Source organism: Labeo rohita, chromosome 23 (genome assembly GCF_022985175.1).
Source record: "Labeo rohita strain BAU-BD-2019 chromosome 23, IGBB_LRoh.1.0, whole genome shotgun sequence".
In the NCBI taxonomy this organism is placed as follows: domain Eukaryota; kingdom Metazoa; phylum Chordata; class Actinopteri; order Cypriniformes; family Cyprinidae; genus Labeo; species Labeo rohita.
This window is the reverse complement of record NC_066891.1, coordinates 1,159,617-1,178,374: the sequence shown is the minus strand read 5'-3', so window position 1 is coordinate 1,178,374 and position 18,758 is coordinate 1,159,617. Positions and strand designations below refer to the sequence as shown.

The window sequence follows — 18,758 nt, the reverse complement described above, 5'->3', positions numbered from 1 at the left end:
AGTTTTATTTAGTTATTTTGATTTTATTATTTATTTTATTTAGTTTATTAGATTTTTGTATTTTTATATCATTTTTAATTTATATAATACTATACACACACACACACACACACACACATATATATATATATATATATATATATATATATATATATATAATATTTTATATAATTTATGTAATTTTTTTTTATTATATTCTCTTTATCTTTTTTGTAATTATATTATTTTTATTACTGTAAATGTAACTAACAACAAATTGACTGAATGATGAAATGCAATGTTTCTTAAAATATATATATATATACATTTCAGCGACTGCCATCACAATATTGACGCACGTACCTCTGGTATCTTTTGGGTTTAATGTGATAAAAGGCGGCGAATTCAGCGGATTTCGGAAGCACTTGGCAACCCGAATGACGCTATTACGTCTACGTGCGCAGTGACATGTTTAAGCTGAACGCAAGTGACCTGTATAAACACATACATGCGCGCTATTAAATGCGTACAAACATGACATTAAACGACGCATTTATGCATATAGAACAAGACACAAACGTCATTAAATATGCTACGCTGAGTAAAATAAATCGTTTCTTTTATTAACGGCATTATTATAGCATATATCGACCATAATTGTAGCATAGTGTATTAAACTAAACAAGAAAGCACAAAAAAAGAGAGAATTTTAGACTTTATTTACTGCAACAAAATCATGATTATTCATCTTTAAAGTAACAAGACAAGGTGCAAGTTGAAAAAAACAAATAAACAAACAAACACAAAGTTATATTAAACCTCTCACCTTACAAACATGTACATACTATATGAATAATAAGGTATGGAATTCAGTTTTATTTCAGATGATCTAGAGAAAACAAACATTAACTGCACCGAAACCTACAAATATTGAATCGACAATCAAAAACAAATAAAGGAATGAGAAGCCATTGAAACATTCGCCTTCACACGACTGTAAAGTATTTATGGACTTGATATGTGTGTTTATAGTGTTTGAGCACTACAACCGTTCAGCCTTTTCAGTTTTGGTTTGCTTGTACACTTCTTAAAGAAGGTCTTTATGGCAGAAATTAGTCAGAAAGGAAAGATAAATCTGTATACTATATCTGACTTACGTGTTCTCACTAATTACGATCTTAGTTGTGTGCATATTGGCACCTCACCAAATCCCTCTAACGCTAAACATCACATTTATTAAACATTCTTATAGGAAATCGCGATATTTCAGTCCAGTCAGATTGATGATATAGTAGAAAGGGCCTGCTGATTTCTTAATTTGTCCTCCACACCAGAGGAGGCGCTGTGACGCTTTAGCTGTCGTCCTGCAGCATCTCCTCAATCTCACGGTCCCAGTTATCGTCGCGATTTTCCGGGTCGACGACCACCTCGTATTCCTGAAGTTCCTGCTGCAGCTCCTTCTCCCAGTCGGCCGTCTCTTCTATCGGAGAACGAACGGAAAACAAAAAATATTGAAGACCTTTTTTTTGGAAAAGAGGATTTTGAAATAGAAATTCTTAAAGATAAAACATTTAAAAAAAAAAAGAAGAAGGTAAAATAAACACCTTCCTCCAGTGAAAAAAAAAAAAAAAAAAAAAAATGTAAAAGCCTCGGCAAAAATTATTATGTAATAATAAAATATAATCATTTACAAAAGAGTAAAATAAACAACCAAAAAAATCATAAAGTCTCATTTAAAAAAAAAATACATTTAAACAAAAGAAATAAAAAAATTATAATTATGCAATAACGCAAATAATTATAAAGCAGTGTTACAATGGAAAACATTATTAATACTAGTATTAGTATTTTAAAAAGTGTCATACATAACCTTTCAGCATTTAAAAGATTAAAACATTTGGATTAAATTGAACTATAATAAACTAAAATTAAAAACTAAAATTCAATAAAATTAGACAAAAAAAAATGACAAATGCACAATTTAATTTTAAAAAAGGTAACTGAAATAAAAAAACAAAAATTCTAAAAATAAAATCTAATTCAACATATTAAATCATTATGCAAAAACAACCAAAAAATCATTAAAAAAAATTATAAACAAAAGACATTGAAACATTTCAGACTAAAACTAAAAACTAAAAGTCAAAAATGAAATTCAAAACTATATAGACATAAAAAACTAATTAAAAAATGACAAAGAAATTCACAATATAATTTAAAAAAAAATTAACTGAATTAAAAAACAAAAAAAAATAATAAAAATGACAAAACAAATGATAAAAATAAAATCTAATTTAACATTAAATCATTATGCAGAAACAACATCATAAAAGTCTCATTAAAAAATAAAATTAAACAAGAGAAATAAAAAACAATTATGCAATAATTATTAGTACAAGTATTAGTATTTAGTATTAGTCATAAGCTTTCAACATTTAAAACATTAAAATATTTCAGAAACTTCAATTTTTTTCAACTAAAATTAAAAACTGAATTTCAATAAAAAAATATATATTTAGACATAAAAATGAAAAAAAAAAGACAAAACAAATTACAAAAATAAAATCTAATTTAACACATTAAATCATCAAGTGTCATACATAACCTTTCAGCATTTAAAACATTAAAAAATTTCAGCAATTTCTAATTTTTATTTTAAGTTAAAAGCACTACAATAACTCAATCTACAGTAAAATTAAAAACTGAAGACATATAAAAATCAAATAAAAATGACAAAAATCCACAATATATTTTAAAAAGTTAACTGAAATAAAAAAAAAACTTAAATATGAATAAAAATGACCAAACAAATTATAAAAATAAAAGCTAATTTAACATATTAAATCATTATGCAAAGAAATCTTAATGCCTAAAAAAAAAGTTTAAAAAATAATAATAATAAATAAAATTTTTTAAAAAGTCTCATTGAAAAAAGAAAGAAAAATTATGCAAAAAAAAAAATCATTACAATGCAAAGCATTGTTGGTATAAATAAAAGGTGATGCACAGAATGAAATAAATGTTTCTGAAAAGAAAAGAAATAATGTTTCTGCACTAAACACCTACAAACATTTCAGCGTTTAGGTAAAATAACTAATACTTAATCTAAAAACTTAATAAAAAGTATATAAACACTTGAACACAAATGACAAAACACATTGGATGTATTAAATTAAAACAAAAACAGAAAATATAAAAATAAAATGCAATTCAAAATATTAACAAAAATATATCAAAATAGTGAAAGGGAAAACAAAAGAAATATTGAAGTCTTTATTTTGGAAAGCTGTATTTTGAAACAGACGCGTCTTAAAGCTACACTGCGCTGTGTAATAGTTGTTTTTGCTGCGAGTCGAACTCACCGTCTTTCTTATCCAGCACCAGCTGCTCCATCTCTTTCCTCAGATCCTCCTGGTTTATGTCGCAGGCGTCAAACGCGTCGCTCACGAACTCAGACACGCCGGGGCTGGTGGAGATGTCCTCGTCCTCCTGCTAGCACAGTCAACAAATGAGCTTAATCACTGAAACCTGTGATGAGAATGCAAATCTGAGGAGGAAACACTACCTCATTAGTCTTGGCTTTAGCGCTGATGGCCACTGGAGGTGTTTTGGGTCTGATGGTTTCTGTGAAGCAGCAAAATACACATTCATTTCTTTTCCAGAGAGACTAAACAATGAATTTTACCATCAATGATAATTAAGCGGCTAATAATAAAATAAAATATTTCTTTTAAAATGTTTCATTTTAATTTTAGTTAAACTTTCAGTAATTTTGTTTTTTTATGTTTGTTTTTTTATGTTTTTTATGTTATGTTTAGTAATTTCATGTTTTTTCTCCATTTTTATATTTTTTTCTCCCAAATGTGTTTATATTTTTTATTCCTGTTTCAGTTTAACTTTAGTTAAACTAATTTTGTGTTTTTGTCATTTTTATTGGCTTTTTTTTTTTACTATATATTTTTTATCTTTAATTTTTATTTTATATTATTTTTAATGTTATTTTGTTGGCTTAGTTGTACTTCACAATAATAACCCAACAAAATAATTTTACTTTAAAAATACATATAATAAAACATATATAATAAAATATAATAAAAAAAATATAAAAATACAACAAAACTGTTGTTTTAGTATCATGAATATACTATTATTGGTTTTGTTAATATTTTGAAATATATTTTATTTTAATATTTTCATGTTACGTTTAAGTTTTAAGTAATTTTGTTGTTGAGGATTTTCCCCCATTTTTATATATATTTTTTCTCCCAAATATGTTTATTTATTGTATTTTTATTTTAATATTACTGAGATTCTATTATAGTTTCTGTTAATATTACCACATTTAATTCAATTTTATCTGTACATTTTCCATTTTATTTTAATAAAGTAATTTTGTTGTGTTTTTGTCATTTTTATTGGCTTTTTTTCATACTTCTATATATATTTTTTTAATCAACCTTTAATTTTTATTTTATATAATTGTAATTATTTTTAATTATTTAATTATTTGGTTGGGTTAAGTTTTACTTATCAAATATAAACCAAACAAAACAACTTAACTTTAAATATGAGAAAAATTTCATAAAATAAAAATTTGAGTTGATAAAAATTATACTGACATATAAAAAAAGCTAATAAAAATAATAACAATACAACAAAACAGTTGTTTTAGTGTTTTTTACTATTATTGTTTTTGATAATATTTTGAAATATATTTTAATACTTTAATTTTTATTTTATTTAAGGTTTAAGTAATTTTGTTGTCATGTTTTTTTTTCTCCATTTTTATATTTTTTTCTCCCAAATGTGTTTATATTTTTTATTTCTGTTTCAGTTTAACTTTAGTTAAACTAATTTTGTGTTTTTGTCATTTTTATTGGCTTTTTTTTTTTACTATATATTTTTTATCTTTAATTTTTATTTTATATTATTTTTAATGTTATTTTGTTGGCTTAGTTGTACTTCACAATAATAACCCAACAAAATAATTTTACTTTAAAAATACATATAATAAAACATATATAATAAAATATAATAAAAAAAATATAAAAATACAACAAAACTGTTGTTTTAGTATCATGAATATACTATTATTGGTTTTGTTAATATTTTGAAATATATTTTATTTTAATATTTTCATGTTACGTTTAAGTTTTAAGTAATTTTGTTGTTGAGGATTTTCCCCCCCATTTTTATATATATTTTTTCTCCCAAATATGTTTATTTATTGTATTTTTATTTTAATATAACTGAGATTCTATTATAGTTTCTGTTAATATTACCACATTTAATTCAATTTTATCTTTACATTTTCCATTTTATTTTAATAAAGTAATTTTGTTGTGTTTTTGTATTTTTATTGGCTTTTTTATAAATATATCATCAACTTTTTAATTTGTATTTAAATTAATTTTAATTATTTTTAAAGTTAAGTTATTTTGTTGGATTAGTTTTACTTCACAATAATAACCAACAAAATAACTCAAAACTTTAAAAATAACTCAAATTAAATAAAATAAAAATCAAAAGTCGATAAAAAAACTATATAGCCATATATAATAAACATATAATAAAAATGGAAAAAAAACTCAACAAATTTAAAATTACAATTTACAATTTTTTTATATTTTCATTAATATTTTATTTAAGGTTAAAATAATTTTATTTTTTATTTTATTTTTTCATTTTTTTTTTATTATATTTAGTTGATGTAGTTTTACAGTTTAGTTTATATAGTTATTATTTTAATATTAAATACGAAATGAAAATGAGAAATATTGCCTTGGCAAAAGATTAAATAAAATGAAATAAAAATAAAATAAGTTCAAGTTTTTTTTTTTAATTTAATAAGCCACAAAAACACATTATTGTGACTTAAAACAAACATGAATTAAAATAAATTTAAAAAAAGAACTTAAGAACTTTAAGAAGAGTTTTTATTAATTTTTATTTCATTTGTAGTTATTTTAGTATATTTACTAAATGAAAACTACGGTATTTAGGTATGAAATATTTATAATAAAGCAACAAAATGTTTTTTTTTTTAGTTGGTTGGTTTTAGTTTGAGTTAACTCTAATAACCCTGTATTGTATTATGTTTTTACTGGAATTATATCAGCCATCTGCAGCCCTTTTTCTCAAAATATCATCTGTAGTCTAGTCTGAACTCTTTCTTCAGTAAGTATACAAGGCCTCGTGAACCTGAGATGTTCTCGTTCAGCGGTGTCGACGCGTTCTTCTCCTCTTCCCTCTTTTCGGCCGCCTGCTGCTGCGCCGCCAGAGCCGTGAGCTGCGCCGACTGCTTGATCAGAGACACGCGGTAGAAATAATTCCTCCAGAACACGTCCTCCTTCACCCTGAAACACACACACACACATTCAGACACATCTGCTCTCACAGTCTCAGCATTAATAATCAGAGCATTAACTAATCTCACTGTTTGGGGACGAGGTCAAAGCGCATCCTGTTGAGCAGTTCGTCTTCCTGGAGCATCACGAGGGCGACGGGGTACATCTGATCAAAGTCGAACTGGAACTGCACTCCGGCCGGAGGATCGCGCAGGAAGTTCCTCTTGTCCTGATTTTTAATAAATAAATAATAAATAAATAAATAGTCATGCTTATATATATACAAAAAATATTACAAATATTTTATTCAAAATTATTTTCAATTTTAGTCTACTAATGATTTAAATACGGAGGTCAAGCAGCTGATGCTCACAGCGGATAAAGCAAGTATCTGCTGCTGAATGGTTTCCTCCTCATTGTATCCAACCCAGGGCGGCACTGCGGCGTCTATGCACAAAAGATTAAGGAATTGTGGAAATACATGAATGTATAAAAAGATTTTTCTTCAAAATAGCTGTACAGAGTCACAAATTCAGGCATTTATGTCCATACCTGTTTTCTTTGCATTTTTCTCCTGGACAAATTTTTCCTGCTCCTTCTGAAAATCTCCCAAAATGGTCTGAGAGAATTGAAAATAGAGATGCAATGCTCATTTTTATTGGTCTGAATCAAGGTTATTCAAACAAAAAATAAATAAATAAATAAATAAATCATTAATTGAAATAAAATAAACTTTAACTGAAATGTATTTTACATCATCTAGTTGCTGATTGTAAAAATTACAATATTTGTAATTTTTGCACTTTAGTTTCTCATTTAAATACTAAAATAACTAAAGGTAATAAATAAACAAACATTATTTAATATAACAGACATATTTTAAAATGTTTTACAAAAACACAATAATGCACAAAAACATGAAAACAGAAAAATAAAATCAAAAGCTATATTACTAATAGTAATAAATTAAAAATAAATGATAAAAGTACAAAATAATTCTAAATATTTAGCAATATAGACATTTTAAAATTAATAAAAATGTAAAAACATAATCACTAAAAGTAACTCAAATGACACATAAAAAATCATTCAAAATATTAATAAGTATATAGACGTATTTTTTAAAAAATAATAAAAGTGTTGAAAACACAACAAAATTACTAAAATGTGCAGAAAATTTAGCAATAGCAATTTTTTTATATAAATCCAAAAGTTGATCCAAAGTACAGCAAATCGATAAAATTCTGAAAAATATTAAATGCTTTCTATTCGAATATATTTGAAAACGTAATTTATTCCTGTGATTTCAAAGCTGAATTTTTAGCATCATTACTCCAGTCACATGATCCTTCAGAAATCATTCTAATATTCTGATTTGCTGCTTAAAAATTATTTTTTTCTTTATTATTATTATTATTATTATTATGTTGACAACAGCTGAGTAGATTTTTTCAGGTTTTTAAAGCATCCTTGCTAAATAAAATTATTCATTTCTATGATTTCTTTCCCAAAATAAAAATAAAAAATAAAAAATAAGCTTTTTATTTCAGATAAATGCTGATCTTTCTATTCATCTATTTATCATCAAACAAAATGTCTCAACTGTTTTAAATATTGATAATAATAATGTTTCTTGAGCAGCAAATCAGCATATTAGAATGATTTCTGAAGAATCATGAGACTCTGAAGACTGGAGTAATGATGCTAAAAATTTAGCTTTGAACACAGAAATAAATTACATTTTAAAATATATTCAAATAGAAAGCAGTTTTTTGAAATATAAAAATATTTCAATATTTCATTGTTTTGGCTGTACTTTGGATCAAATAAATGCACTTAAAAAACATTAAAAATCTTACTGTTCAAAAACTTTTGACTGGAAGTGTACACTTCTATGATAAAAATGTTTTACATTTTTAAATTCAACCTCATTTTGAAATTCATTTTATTAAAGTATAAAATGCCAGGGTGGTGATACAAATTAAAAATAAAATTATTTAAAAAACTTAAAGTTTTGGAGAAAAAACAACTCATAGCAATGACACAACAGGATTATTAGTCACTCTTGAATTTGACAAGAGAAATAAAATGTTTAGTTATAAATTGTATATATAAAAAAGTTATATATTTTTAAATTACATAAAGAACATGCCACATGTATTTCAAACAATATTTCTACTTCACCATCTTTTACAATTTATTTGTCCTGAAAACAAATTAGAGAATTTCTTAATTTCAACATGACATACCTTGTCAATGATGCCGTCGATGTTGCTCTCCTCCACTGTTTTCTTGATAGTTTGTGCTGTTTCTGCCACAGACTCTGAGATTTTCTTAGTGGCGCTGCTCGCAAAGTTCAGAATAAAGCCTGACACAGAAGAGAGAACAAAAACACATTAAAACTCTGGATGAAACACATACATAACATAAGAGTTGATTGCATTTCTTCTAGTAAACAGTGTTGGGAAGGTTACTTTGGAAATGTAATAGGTTACAGATTACAAGTTACTCTGTTTAAAATGTAATAAGTAGTGTAACTTTTCAATTACTTTATTAAAGTAATGTAACATTACTTTTAATTACTTTTTGATTACTTTTCTAAATTTCTAATATTTTTAATTGTTAGTTATTTTCAAACATTTAAACCAGGCAGGGTTAACCTTACAGTAGCACTCAACACTGATTACTGTCAGACTTTCAAAATCCTTTATGACTTGAATTAAGATTATAAGGGATAACATACATCTTTATTTTGCGATAACAACTGGCTGAATGTACATTATCTCACTTATTACACAGCTGCTTGACAGATTATTAGATGTTTTGTGTCAAAATTATTAGACACGAAACACTGATCTGAGTTGAAAGCTTCCATGAAGAAATCATATAGCATATAGCACTGACATAAGTTGCCCCGAATTAGCTTTTTGGGCTTTTTATGCCTTTTATTGTGATAGGACAGTAGAGAGATGACAGGAAAGAGCTGGGAGGAGAGAGGGGAGCGGGATCGGCAAAGGACCTCGAGACGGGAATCGAACTCGGGTCACCGTGAGCGCAGTTGCGCTATATGTCATAACAAGATCATAACATAACATCATAACAAGAAATAGTTTAATAGCTATGATACTGGGTTTGAAATCAAATGTTTGCATAGTTCTGACAGAAAACACTAGCATCTAACAATGCCTTGGAAAAAACATTCTTAAAAAATAAAGTTTATGCATAAACCCAAATAGGAAATAAAACAGTTATCGAATAAGCATGTGTCCTAAACTCCTAAAACATTGGTGTCTCATTTTAGAGCAGTCAATGCAATTTAAAAGAAGTCAATTAAATCTGTAAGTGGGGGTGGGTGTGTGAAAAAATTCAGATGTAACCCCCTTTGTAATCACTGGCATTTTTCAAAAGTTTTTTCTCAGTAACTGTAACTTATTACAATTACATTTATTTTGTAATTAAATTACGTAATTCCGTTACATGTAACTAGTTACTCCCCAACACTGCTAGTAAACATCAGACTTATAACAAAACTTCAGAAGCTCGTGTTTACAATCTATATATTATTATATAAATACACCAAGGTGTTCTGCGTTACAAAATATGCTGTAACATGATAAAGTACGACATATGCTGTAATAATGATTAAGTAGATTCATATAGTGTGATATTAATATGTTTCTCTCATGATCTGTGTCCAAAAACATGTTAAAGCAATGACTCATGTCATATCTGTCATCATGTTATATAACCGTATCCCTTACAAAAACACTGTAGCGTTACTCTGGTATATTATCTGATCATATACAGTGATTATAACATGATGTGTCGTGTATATGTGTCACCGCTGAGTCCTTTGGCCTGCTCTAGGATGTGTTGTGTTTCTTCAGTCTCTGTGTTGATGTTTTTCTCCTCTGCTGTTTCCTGTTTGTCCGTTTTCTCTTGATTCTCGGACTCTCCGCCCAACCATGAGCTCCAGCCTTTAAACATGCTGCCGGTGCTCTGTGTCTGTCTCTCCGCGGTGAAAGTAATGATCTCTGGTGTTTTAATCAGTATAATTTTACTCCATGATCCGCATCCGCACGGGGCCACATCAACAACAACAGCAGCCGAGCGCTTCCTCTGTCAACATACGGCGGCGGAGCCCGCGATTCCACAGCGACACCTGCCGCACGGGAAGAACGACTGCGCGCCGCTAGCGGCAAATTTAACTTTTGACAGGAGTGGAAACAACATACAGTTGCAATCTAAATTATTCAACCCCCTTGACCTGCAAGACATTTTGCTGCAGAGAACAAAATTTTGTGAAAACAATTCAACAAAGCCATCAGTACACTAGTAGAGAAAGTTTATTCATACACATTTGAGTAATTTTGAGAACGTAAGTTGATGACTAATGAAAGAAAATTAAATTGCCTCTAAACATTCATGTTCAAAATTATTCAACCCCCAAAAGTAAAATCTGGTGCAGAATCTTTTATTCCTTAAAACCACCAATAAACGCTGTTTGGAAGTGCTTAGAAGCTTCTGTCACCTTTCTACTGCAATCTTGGTCCATTCCTCGCCTGAAAAAGCTTTCAGATCACTGATAATCTTTGGTTTTCACATTGCCACTGCTTTTTTCAAATTCAACCAAATATTTTCAATGAGAATTAAATCTGGAGACTGAACAGGCCACTCAAGAACATTCTATGACTGATCCCTGAACCAAGCTTAAGTAGATTTTGATGTATACTTTAGGATGATTGTCCTGCAAGAAAGTCCACTGATCATCAGCTTCAGTCTTTGCATCAAAGGCATCACAATTCTTGCCAAAATGGCCTGATACTTCAAAGAATCCAGGATGTCCTTCATACAGTCATGTTTTCCACTTCCTGCTAAAGTAAAACAACCCCATAACATGACTGATCCACCTCAGTGTTTGACAGTGGAGATGGTGTTCTTCTGCCAATAAGTTTTGCCTTTTTTGCACCAGACATACTGCTGATCCACAGGTCTAAAACATTCCAGATTGGTTACATCACTCCATAAATCATTCTTCCAGAACTCCGCAGGTCTATCCAGATGAATTTTAGGATGTTCAAGTCTGTCTTTTTGTTCTTCTTGGGCAAGAGTGGTATTCGGCAAGATGCCTCAACATGAAGGCCATACTTGTCTTGTGTTCATCTTATACTCTGCATTGAAATGTTTTTCCTCCTTTTGTTGGGTCATCTTGCAAGTATTTGGCTGTACACTGCAGGTTTTTCTCAGTTACTCTGATCAAACATTTTATGACATTGTGCTTTTTTGTTCAACACCACCAGGTTTTCTGGTACAACACACTTCAAACTAAGGAATAAGGCTGCCAGATGCGTCTCAAGGAACTTTTAATGTCTTGGAAATCTTAATGTAGCCTTAGATTTTCTAATAAAATAAGACAATTTCTTCTCTTTAGTTTTTGTGAGAGCTCTGTTGACTGAGTCATATTAGCGACTCAACCGTATGTATGTGTCACACCCCAAGCTAATTCTGTTTTTTAATAAAGTTTATAAAGGCTTAATTGTGTTTTAAGACAATTTTGTTCCCTACCATAAAAAAATAAGTGACTTAAATCAGCAATGTTGAACAGGGGTTAAATAATTATGACATAGCTGTGATATTAAAAAATCCTATAACTCAAAAACATTACATTCTATACTGACATTATAACTTTTAATACGCCATTAAACTGTTGTAGATGCAATTTTTATAAAGTCCTGGATCTTCAGAAAAGCTTGTATTTGTAAAGTACCATCGTCTCTGGGGGGTTGAATAATTTTGATTGCAACTGTAGCAAAGAAAACGTCCTACTGTAAAAAAAAAAAAAAAAAAAAAAAAAAAAAAAGAAAAAAAAAACCCCTCATGACCTCAAACCCATAGCATTAAACAATGGAAGTAGTGAGAAAATTAGCGATCGGAGCTTTCGAAAAACGCTTCGAATCATTTGTGAATGATTTGAATCTACTCAGTGATTCGGAGATTTCAGTTTAGAGCATAAACAAACTGTAAAGAGAAAAATAAAATAAAATATAGCTGCAAGCAGCGATGGACGGGCCCTCGCCGCCAGCGCATCCGCAACCCTGGTGCCCCAGCGGGCACATGCATTGACAGTAACCCTGTGGCAGTTTGGATTGAAGTGTTACAGCAATGAAAGGGTTAAAAGCAAAATTCATTTAAATCATTCTGACAGACTGAGAATGAGCTGAAAAAGATTCCTTATCCAATGAGGTCATCTTGTGTTCATCCAGGGGCGGATCTAGAAAATAATTTTTAGGTTGGCAAAGGGGTGGCATGGGGTCTATGAGGGGTGGCAACTCCAAAGTAAGCCCCCATGCATAGTTTTTGGGGATTTATAGTCTGACATACACAGTTGTGTTCACAAATATTGCATTACCATTAAGTAATCATCTATACCGTTTAAAATAAAAAATTAATAACATTTCAATATCCATAATGGCACCAAGTCAATAAACAGTATAAGAAAACTTTATATACTAAAACAGGTTATAAATGTTTCTGAGCTTGTATCCCTAAAGAAGATATGTGATTCTATTAAATTAGGACTTAGATGGTCGAAATCATCAATCATCAATCTTTCAATGTAGTTATTACAGGTATTCTTACACACAATTCAAAAACAACACTCGTGAGATCAATAACACAACAAAAAAATACTTATTAGGAATTATTTTGCAATTCAATGTCTATTACAGTATACAGCCTAAATTAAATTACAGATTGCTAATTCAGCAATGAACTTTTGGGAAAAAATAATTTCCTTTGAACGCAAGCAGAGGAAAAGCACTAGAAAAGTTCAAACAACAAAGAACTGTATATGAACTTGGTATGCACCACAATACAGTACAGTAAAAAAATAAAATTAAAAAGTAAATTCAGCATCCTCTGCACATTTGGTTAAATTTCATTACAGTACACAAGACTATAGCAGATTCTTGGTCTCCTGACACAAGACTATATATATTTTTCTTTATTTCTCAGTTCTGCAAAAATGCAGGAGGCTACACATGGTTACAAATAAATTTTGACAGTCACACTATTGAAGTTGTACAACATGTGCTACAGTTTACTGTACATATAGAATAGTGAAATTTCCATCATATAATGTACTGGTACTGTACTATGGAATTATACTGTTTGTGTAAGTATAATAGCCATGTAGATGATGTGTTTATTTCTCTTCTCTCTCCGTTGTTGGATGCAGAGATTCTGATTGGTGTGTCATCAGTTTTGCTACTTAATGGTTAACTTACTCATTTAACCAGTGTTGGGAAGGTTACTTTGGAAATGTAATAGGTTACAGATTACAAGTTACTTGATTTAAAATGTAATAAGTAGTGTAATTTTTCAATTACTTTATTAAGGTAATGTAACTTATTACTTTTAATTCCTTTTTGATTACTTTTCTAAATTTCTAGTATTTTCAACTGTTAATCATTTTGAAACATTTAAAACAGGCAGGGTTAACCTTACAGTAGCACTTAACACTGATTACTGTCAGACTTTCAAAATCCTTCATCACTTAAATTAAGATTATAAGGGATAACATACATCTTTATTTTGTGATAACAACTGGCTGGATGTACATTATCCCACTTATTACACAGCTGCTTGACAGATTATTTAGATGTTTCGTGTCAAAATAATTAGACATGAAACACTGATCTAAGTTGAAATATTTCAACGCAAAGCTTCCATGAAGAAATCAGTTGCTAGCAAACGGCAAGTTCAAACTAGACATTTTAGGTATACAGTGCAGTCATACCACTTTTCTTACACAACATTTCACCACATAAATAATTTAGTATACTAGTTTGTTAGTTATCTTATAATCCATTACAGTGTACAAAAAAAATAAATAAAAAAGGGCAGCAGCTGCATTTGTATGAAACAATAGAGCGAGTCCACGATGCCAGGATGACAGAATTAAGAAATTGTCTACATAATATTGAATTGAGCTTTACTATTTTATTAGCTAACCAAACGCAAAGCTTCCGCCAAGAAAAACTATCAAGCACATAGCACTGACTTAAGTTGCCCCGAATTAGTCTGAGTTATTAGTTTTTACCAGTTGTTATCAGGGAATAACATACCTTGGAATGTCATGACTGACCAATCAGAATCAAGCATTCCACAGAGCCATGTAATAATAATAATAACAATTTATTTTAAAGCACAGCCACCACAAATTCAGACTTTTTTTTTTACTTTTTTGGGGGGGGATTTTTATGCCTTTTATTGTGATAGGACAGCAGAGAGATGACAGGAAAGAGCTGGGAGGAGAGAGGGGAGCAGGATCGACAAAGGACCTCGAGATGGGAATCGAACTCAGGTCATCGTGAGCATAGTTGCGCTATATGTCGGCACGCTAACCACGAGGCTATTGGCACCAATGCCCCAAAGGCAGACTCAACAGCTCTTATTTACTTTGAGATCATTGCGAGGTTAAATACAGATTTGAAATCATAACAAGAAATAGTATAATAGATATGAAACTGGGTTTGAAATCAAATGTTTGCATAGTTATGACAGAATACACACGCATCTAACAATGCCTTGGAAAAAATCTTAAAAAATAAAGTTTATGCATAAACCCAAATAGGAAATAAAACAGTTATTAAATAAGCATGTGTCCTAAACTCCTGAAACATTGGTGTCTCATTTTAGAGCAGTCAATACAATTTATGAAAGAAGTAAATTAAATCTGTAAGTGGGGGTGGGTGTGTGAAAAAATTCAGATGTAATCCCCTTTGTAATCACTGGCATTTTTCAAAAGTAACTGTAATTTAATTACAAACTAATTACAATTACATTTATTATGTAATTAAATTACGTAATTCCGTTACATGTAACTAGTTACTTCCCAATACTGCTAATGACACATTTGTATAGGTAATAAAAAGAAGAGTATGTAATTTGTCTCTTATTATCCTGATTAATAACGCTCACCATTAAACAAACAAAACCAGCCATGCAAATAATTAAATAACACATGTTACACAAGCACTAGGTATTTGATGGCATTAGATGATTTGTTGATTGCATTTAATATATTGCAAGCTTAATTAAACATTTCCAGTTGTTTGTAAAAGGTGTTTTTACGGATGTTTTCGTTGCACCACACTGTTTTGACCAACAGACCATCATTTTAAGTAGGAATCGGTTCAATTAATTCAAAGCTCCGAAAAGTTTCTGGGCTTTCACGTTTGCCAAAAATAAAACTGTTTTATATTAAAAACAAGCAAGCAAGCCCTGCCCAGAATTTAAAAGTAACGCAAAAGTAACGTAACGCATTACTCTCCATAAAACTCGATTATAATGCACAATGTTTCCATCTAACATCTATTTTGAGCTGCAGCTTGTCATTCCTGTTTTGGCTAGCTAGCAGTAAACCGGTTGTTGCAACATTGCACCTGAATATCTTCATATGTGTGGATGTTTCGACGTGGAAAGCAGTTATCTTCGGAATGGAAATTGTAAACTTTTCGATTATTTCAGTTCATCTTAGAATACTAGCCAGCAAACCCAGTAGTGCTGACAGTGTTGTGTAAACATGGCTGAAGACGGGAAAAACTGAGGAAGAGACAAACCGATTCAATTAAGTGAGTCATTTACGCTGAAACCACTCCGAGTCCGACTGATTCAAATTCAAACACGATTCGCTAGCAAAACAAAAACAGATCAAAAGACAAGGCTTGTAATAATTTTAAAAAACACATAGTGATGGGTAAAATGGAGCTTTTCGAAATTCCGAATCAGTTAAAGCACTGCGTCGCAAAATGATTCACTGATTCAAAGCGCTCCAATCAGATAAAAGCGCTTATTGCAAATTATTTGATTCAGATCGGAACTTCGGAGCAGGTTCGCGAATCATTTGATTTTTTCTTTTTATTAAACAGTAGCCTACATAAATCAAACAATTAAGACAGTGCAGTTATAAACAAAGACAAAATAAAAGAAAGACAAAAAATATATACATACAGGCTTGTTGCCAGGAAAAACAAAAAAAACAAAATACAATTACACCTCAAGGAGACACAAAGGACGAATATAAAGATAGTTTTTAATGCTTTCAAACGAACAGAACTCTGGATAGTTTATATATACCTGTCTAAGTCCACGTTGAATAAAGAAAAGAGAGGTTTAGAGCCATGTATTTATTTGACAACATGTCTGCGGTTGCTGAGAGGTAAGATTTTGTTTATGAATATAAAATGTATTTGACATGAAGCGCGTGTGATCGCTGACAGGTGTTTGAATCTACAGTATATGAGTATAAAATGTATTTATTCGACACAAACCCCCTGCAACTGCTGACAGGTATCTGAAGTTACTGTTTATGAATAAAAAATGTATTTAACTTGAAACACATGAGATCGCTGAGACGTAGTTGATGTTACAATACAAAAATATGAAATGTAGGTATATTTAATTGACACCAAACCCCGACGATCGAGGACGGGAATCTGAACTTACTTTATATGAACAGAAAATGTATTTATTTGACACAAACTTCCTGCAATTGCTGATAGTAATCTGAAATTACTGTTTCTGAATAAAAATGAATTTGACTCCAAACGCATGAGATCGCTGAGACTTAGCTGATGTTACAGTACAAAAATATGAAATGTATTTATTTGACACAAACTGTCTGGGGTTGCTGAGAGGTACCTTAAGATTCCATATATGAATATAAAATGTAGTTGACATGAGGCGGCTGCGATCGCTGACAGGTGTTTGAAGCTACAGCATATGCATATAAAATGTATTTATTTGACACAAACTGTGTGCGATTGCTGACAGGTATCGGGAGTTGCTGTATATGAATACAAAGTTACTATTTATGAATAAAAATATATTTGACTCGAAACGCATGAGATCGCTGAGACGTATTTAATATTACAGTACAAAAATATAAAATGTATATTTGACAAAAACCTCTGCGATCTCGGACGGGTATCTGAACTTTATATCATGAGAAAATGTATTTGCAGAAACTGTCTGCGTTTGCTGAGAGGTACCTAAAGATTCTGTATATGAATATAAAATGCATTTGACATGAAGCGCCTGCGATTGCTGACAGGTATCTGAAGTTACTGTTTCTGAATAAAAAATGAATTTCACTCATAACGCATGAGATCGCTGAGAGGTAGCTGATGGTACAGTACAAATATATGAAAATGTAAAAATATGTATTTATTTGACACCAAACCCGACGATCGCGGACGGGTATATGCTTATATAACAATAGAATGTATTCAACTGACGCAAATTGTCTGCCATTGCTGACAGGTATCTGCAGCTACTGTTTCTGAATAAAGAAATATTTTACTCCAAACGCATGAGAACGCTGAGACTTAGTTGATGTTACAGTATTATTTGACACCAAACCCGACGATCGAGGACGGGTATTTTAACTTATATGAACAGAAAATGTATTTATTTGACAAAGAATCCCTGCAACTGCTGACAGGTACCTGAAGTTAATGTTTATGAATAAAAAATGCATTTGACTCGAAACATATCAGATCGCAGAGACGTAGTTGATGTTACTGCACAAAAATACGAAATGTATTTATTTGACACCAAACCCCTGCATCGCCCATGGGTATCAGAACTTACTTTATATGAACAGAAAATGTATTTATTTGACACAAACTGTCTGCGGTTGCTGAGTGGTACCCAAAGATTCTGTCAATGAATATAAAATGTATTTGACATGTATTTATTTGACACAAACTGTCTGCGGTTGCTGAGTGGTACCCAAAGATTCTGTCAATGAATATAAAATGTATTTGACATGAAGCGCGTGTGATCGCTGACAGCTGTTTGAATCTACAGTATATGAATATAAAATGTATTTATTTGACAGAGCAAACAAAAATTTAATATTGTAATATTTCCCCATATTCTCTTTTGAGTATTCAATAATACAAAGCAAGCATCAAGCATCTTTAAAGCAAAAAGAAAAGTCAGTTACAAAATAAGATTGAACAAACATTAAAAAAAACAACACAACACAGCAGATGACTTCAACATCTGACTTGTGTTTCTTAAAGGCTTTAGTAGGGTAGCATTTGTGACGGACCGCGAATCATTTGATTCAGATCCGAACTTCGGAGCGGGTTCTCGAATCATTTGATATGAACTTCGGAGTGGGTTTGTGAATCATTATTCAGATTCAGGAATCATCTGATTAAGATCAGAACTTTGAAGAGAGTTTCATTCCATTCAAATCGGATCTTCGGAGTGCGTATTGAGAATCTTTTTTTCCAATTTAATTTTTTTAAACTATTAAGGTAGTACAGTTATAACCATGATTTTATGCGTATTTAATGGTTTAACTATTGTAACCATGGTGTTCATAGTTAATTTTCCTAAGGGAAATTGCCAGGTTAA

General features: G+C 30.3%; 1 protein-coding gene across 2 annotated transcripts; it reads right to left on the bottom strand.

Moving 5' to 3' along the window:
• Nucleotides 1–681: 681 nt before the first annotated feature.
• syap1 (synapse associated protein 1) lies at nucleotides 682–10,459 on the bottom strand. 2 transcript variants are annotated; one of them, XM_051097061.1, is made up of 9 exons: nucleotides 10,169–10,459; nucleotides 8,576–8,694; nucleotides 6,879–6,945; nucleotides 6,700–6,773; nucleotides 6,416–6,555; nucleotides 6,181–6,335; nucleotides 3,545–3,603; nucleotides 3,342–3,471; nucleotides 682–1,459 (listed from the first exon to the last, which is right to left on the bottom strand). In XM_051097061.1, the coding sequence occupies exons 1-9, from the start codon at nucleotides 10,311–10,313 to the stop codon at nucleotides 1,332–1,334; spliced, it is 1,017 nt and encodes a 338-aa protein (XP_050953018.1). In that variant the 5' UTR covers nucleotides 10,314–10,459; the 3' UTR covers nucleotides 682–1,331. The 2 variants fall into 2 exon arrangements, with proteins under 2 accessions (XP_050953018.1, XP_050953019.1); XM_051097062.1 differs by having other exon boundaries at nucleotides 3,342–3,468.
• Between the last annotated feature and the right edge of the window lie 8,299 nt (nucleotides 10,460–18,758).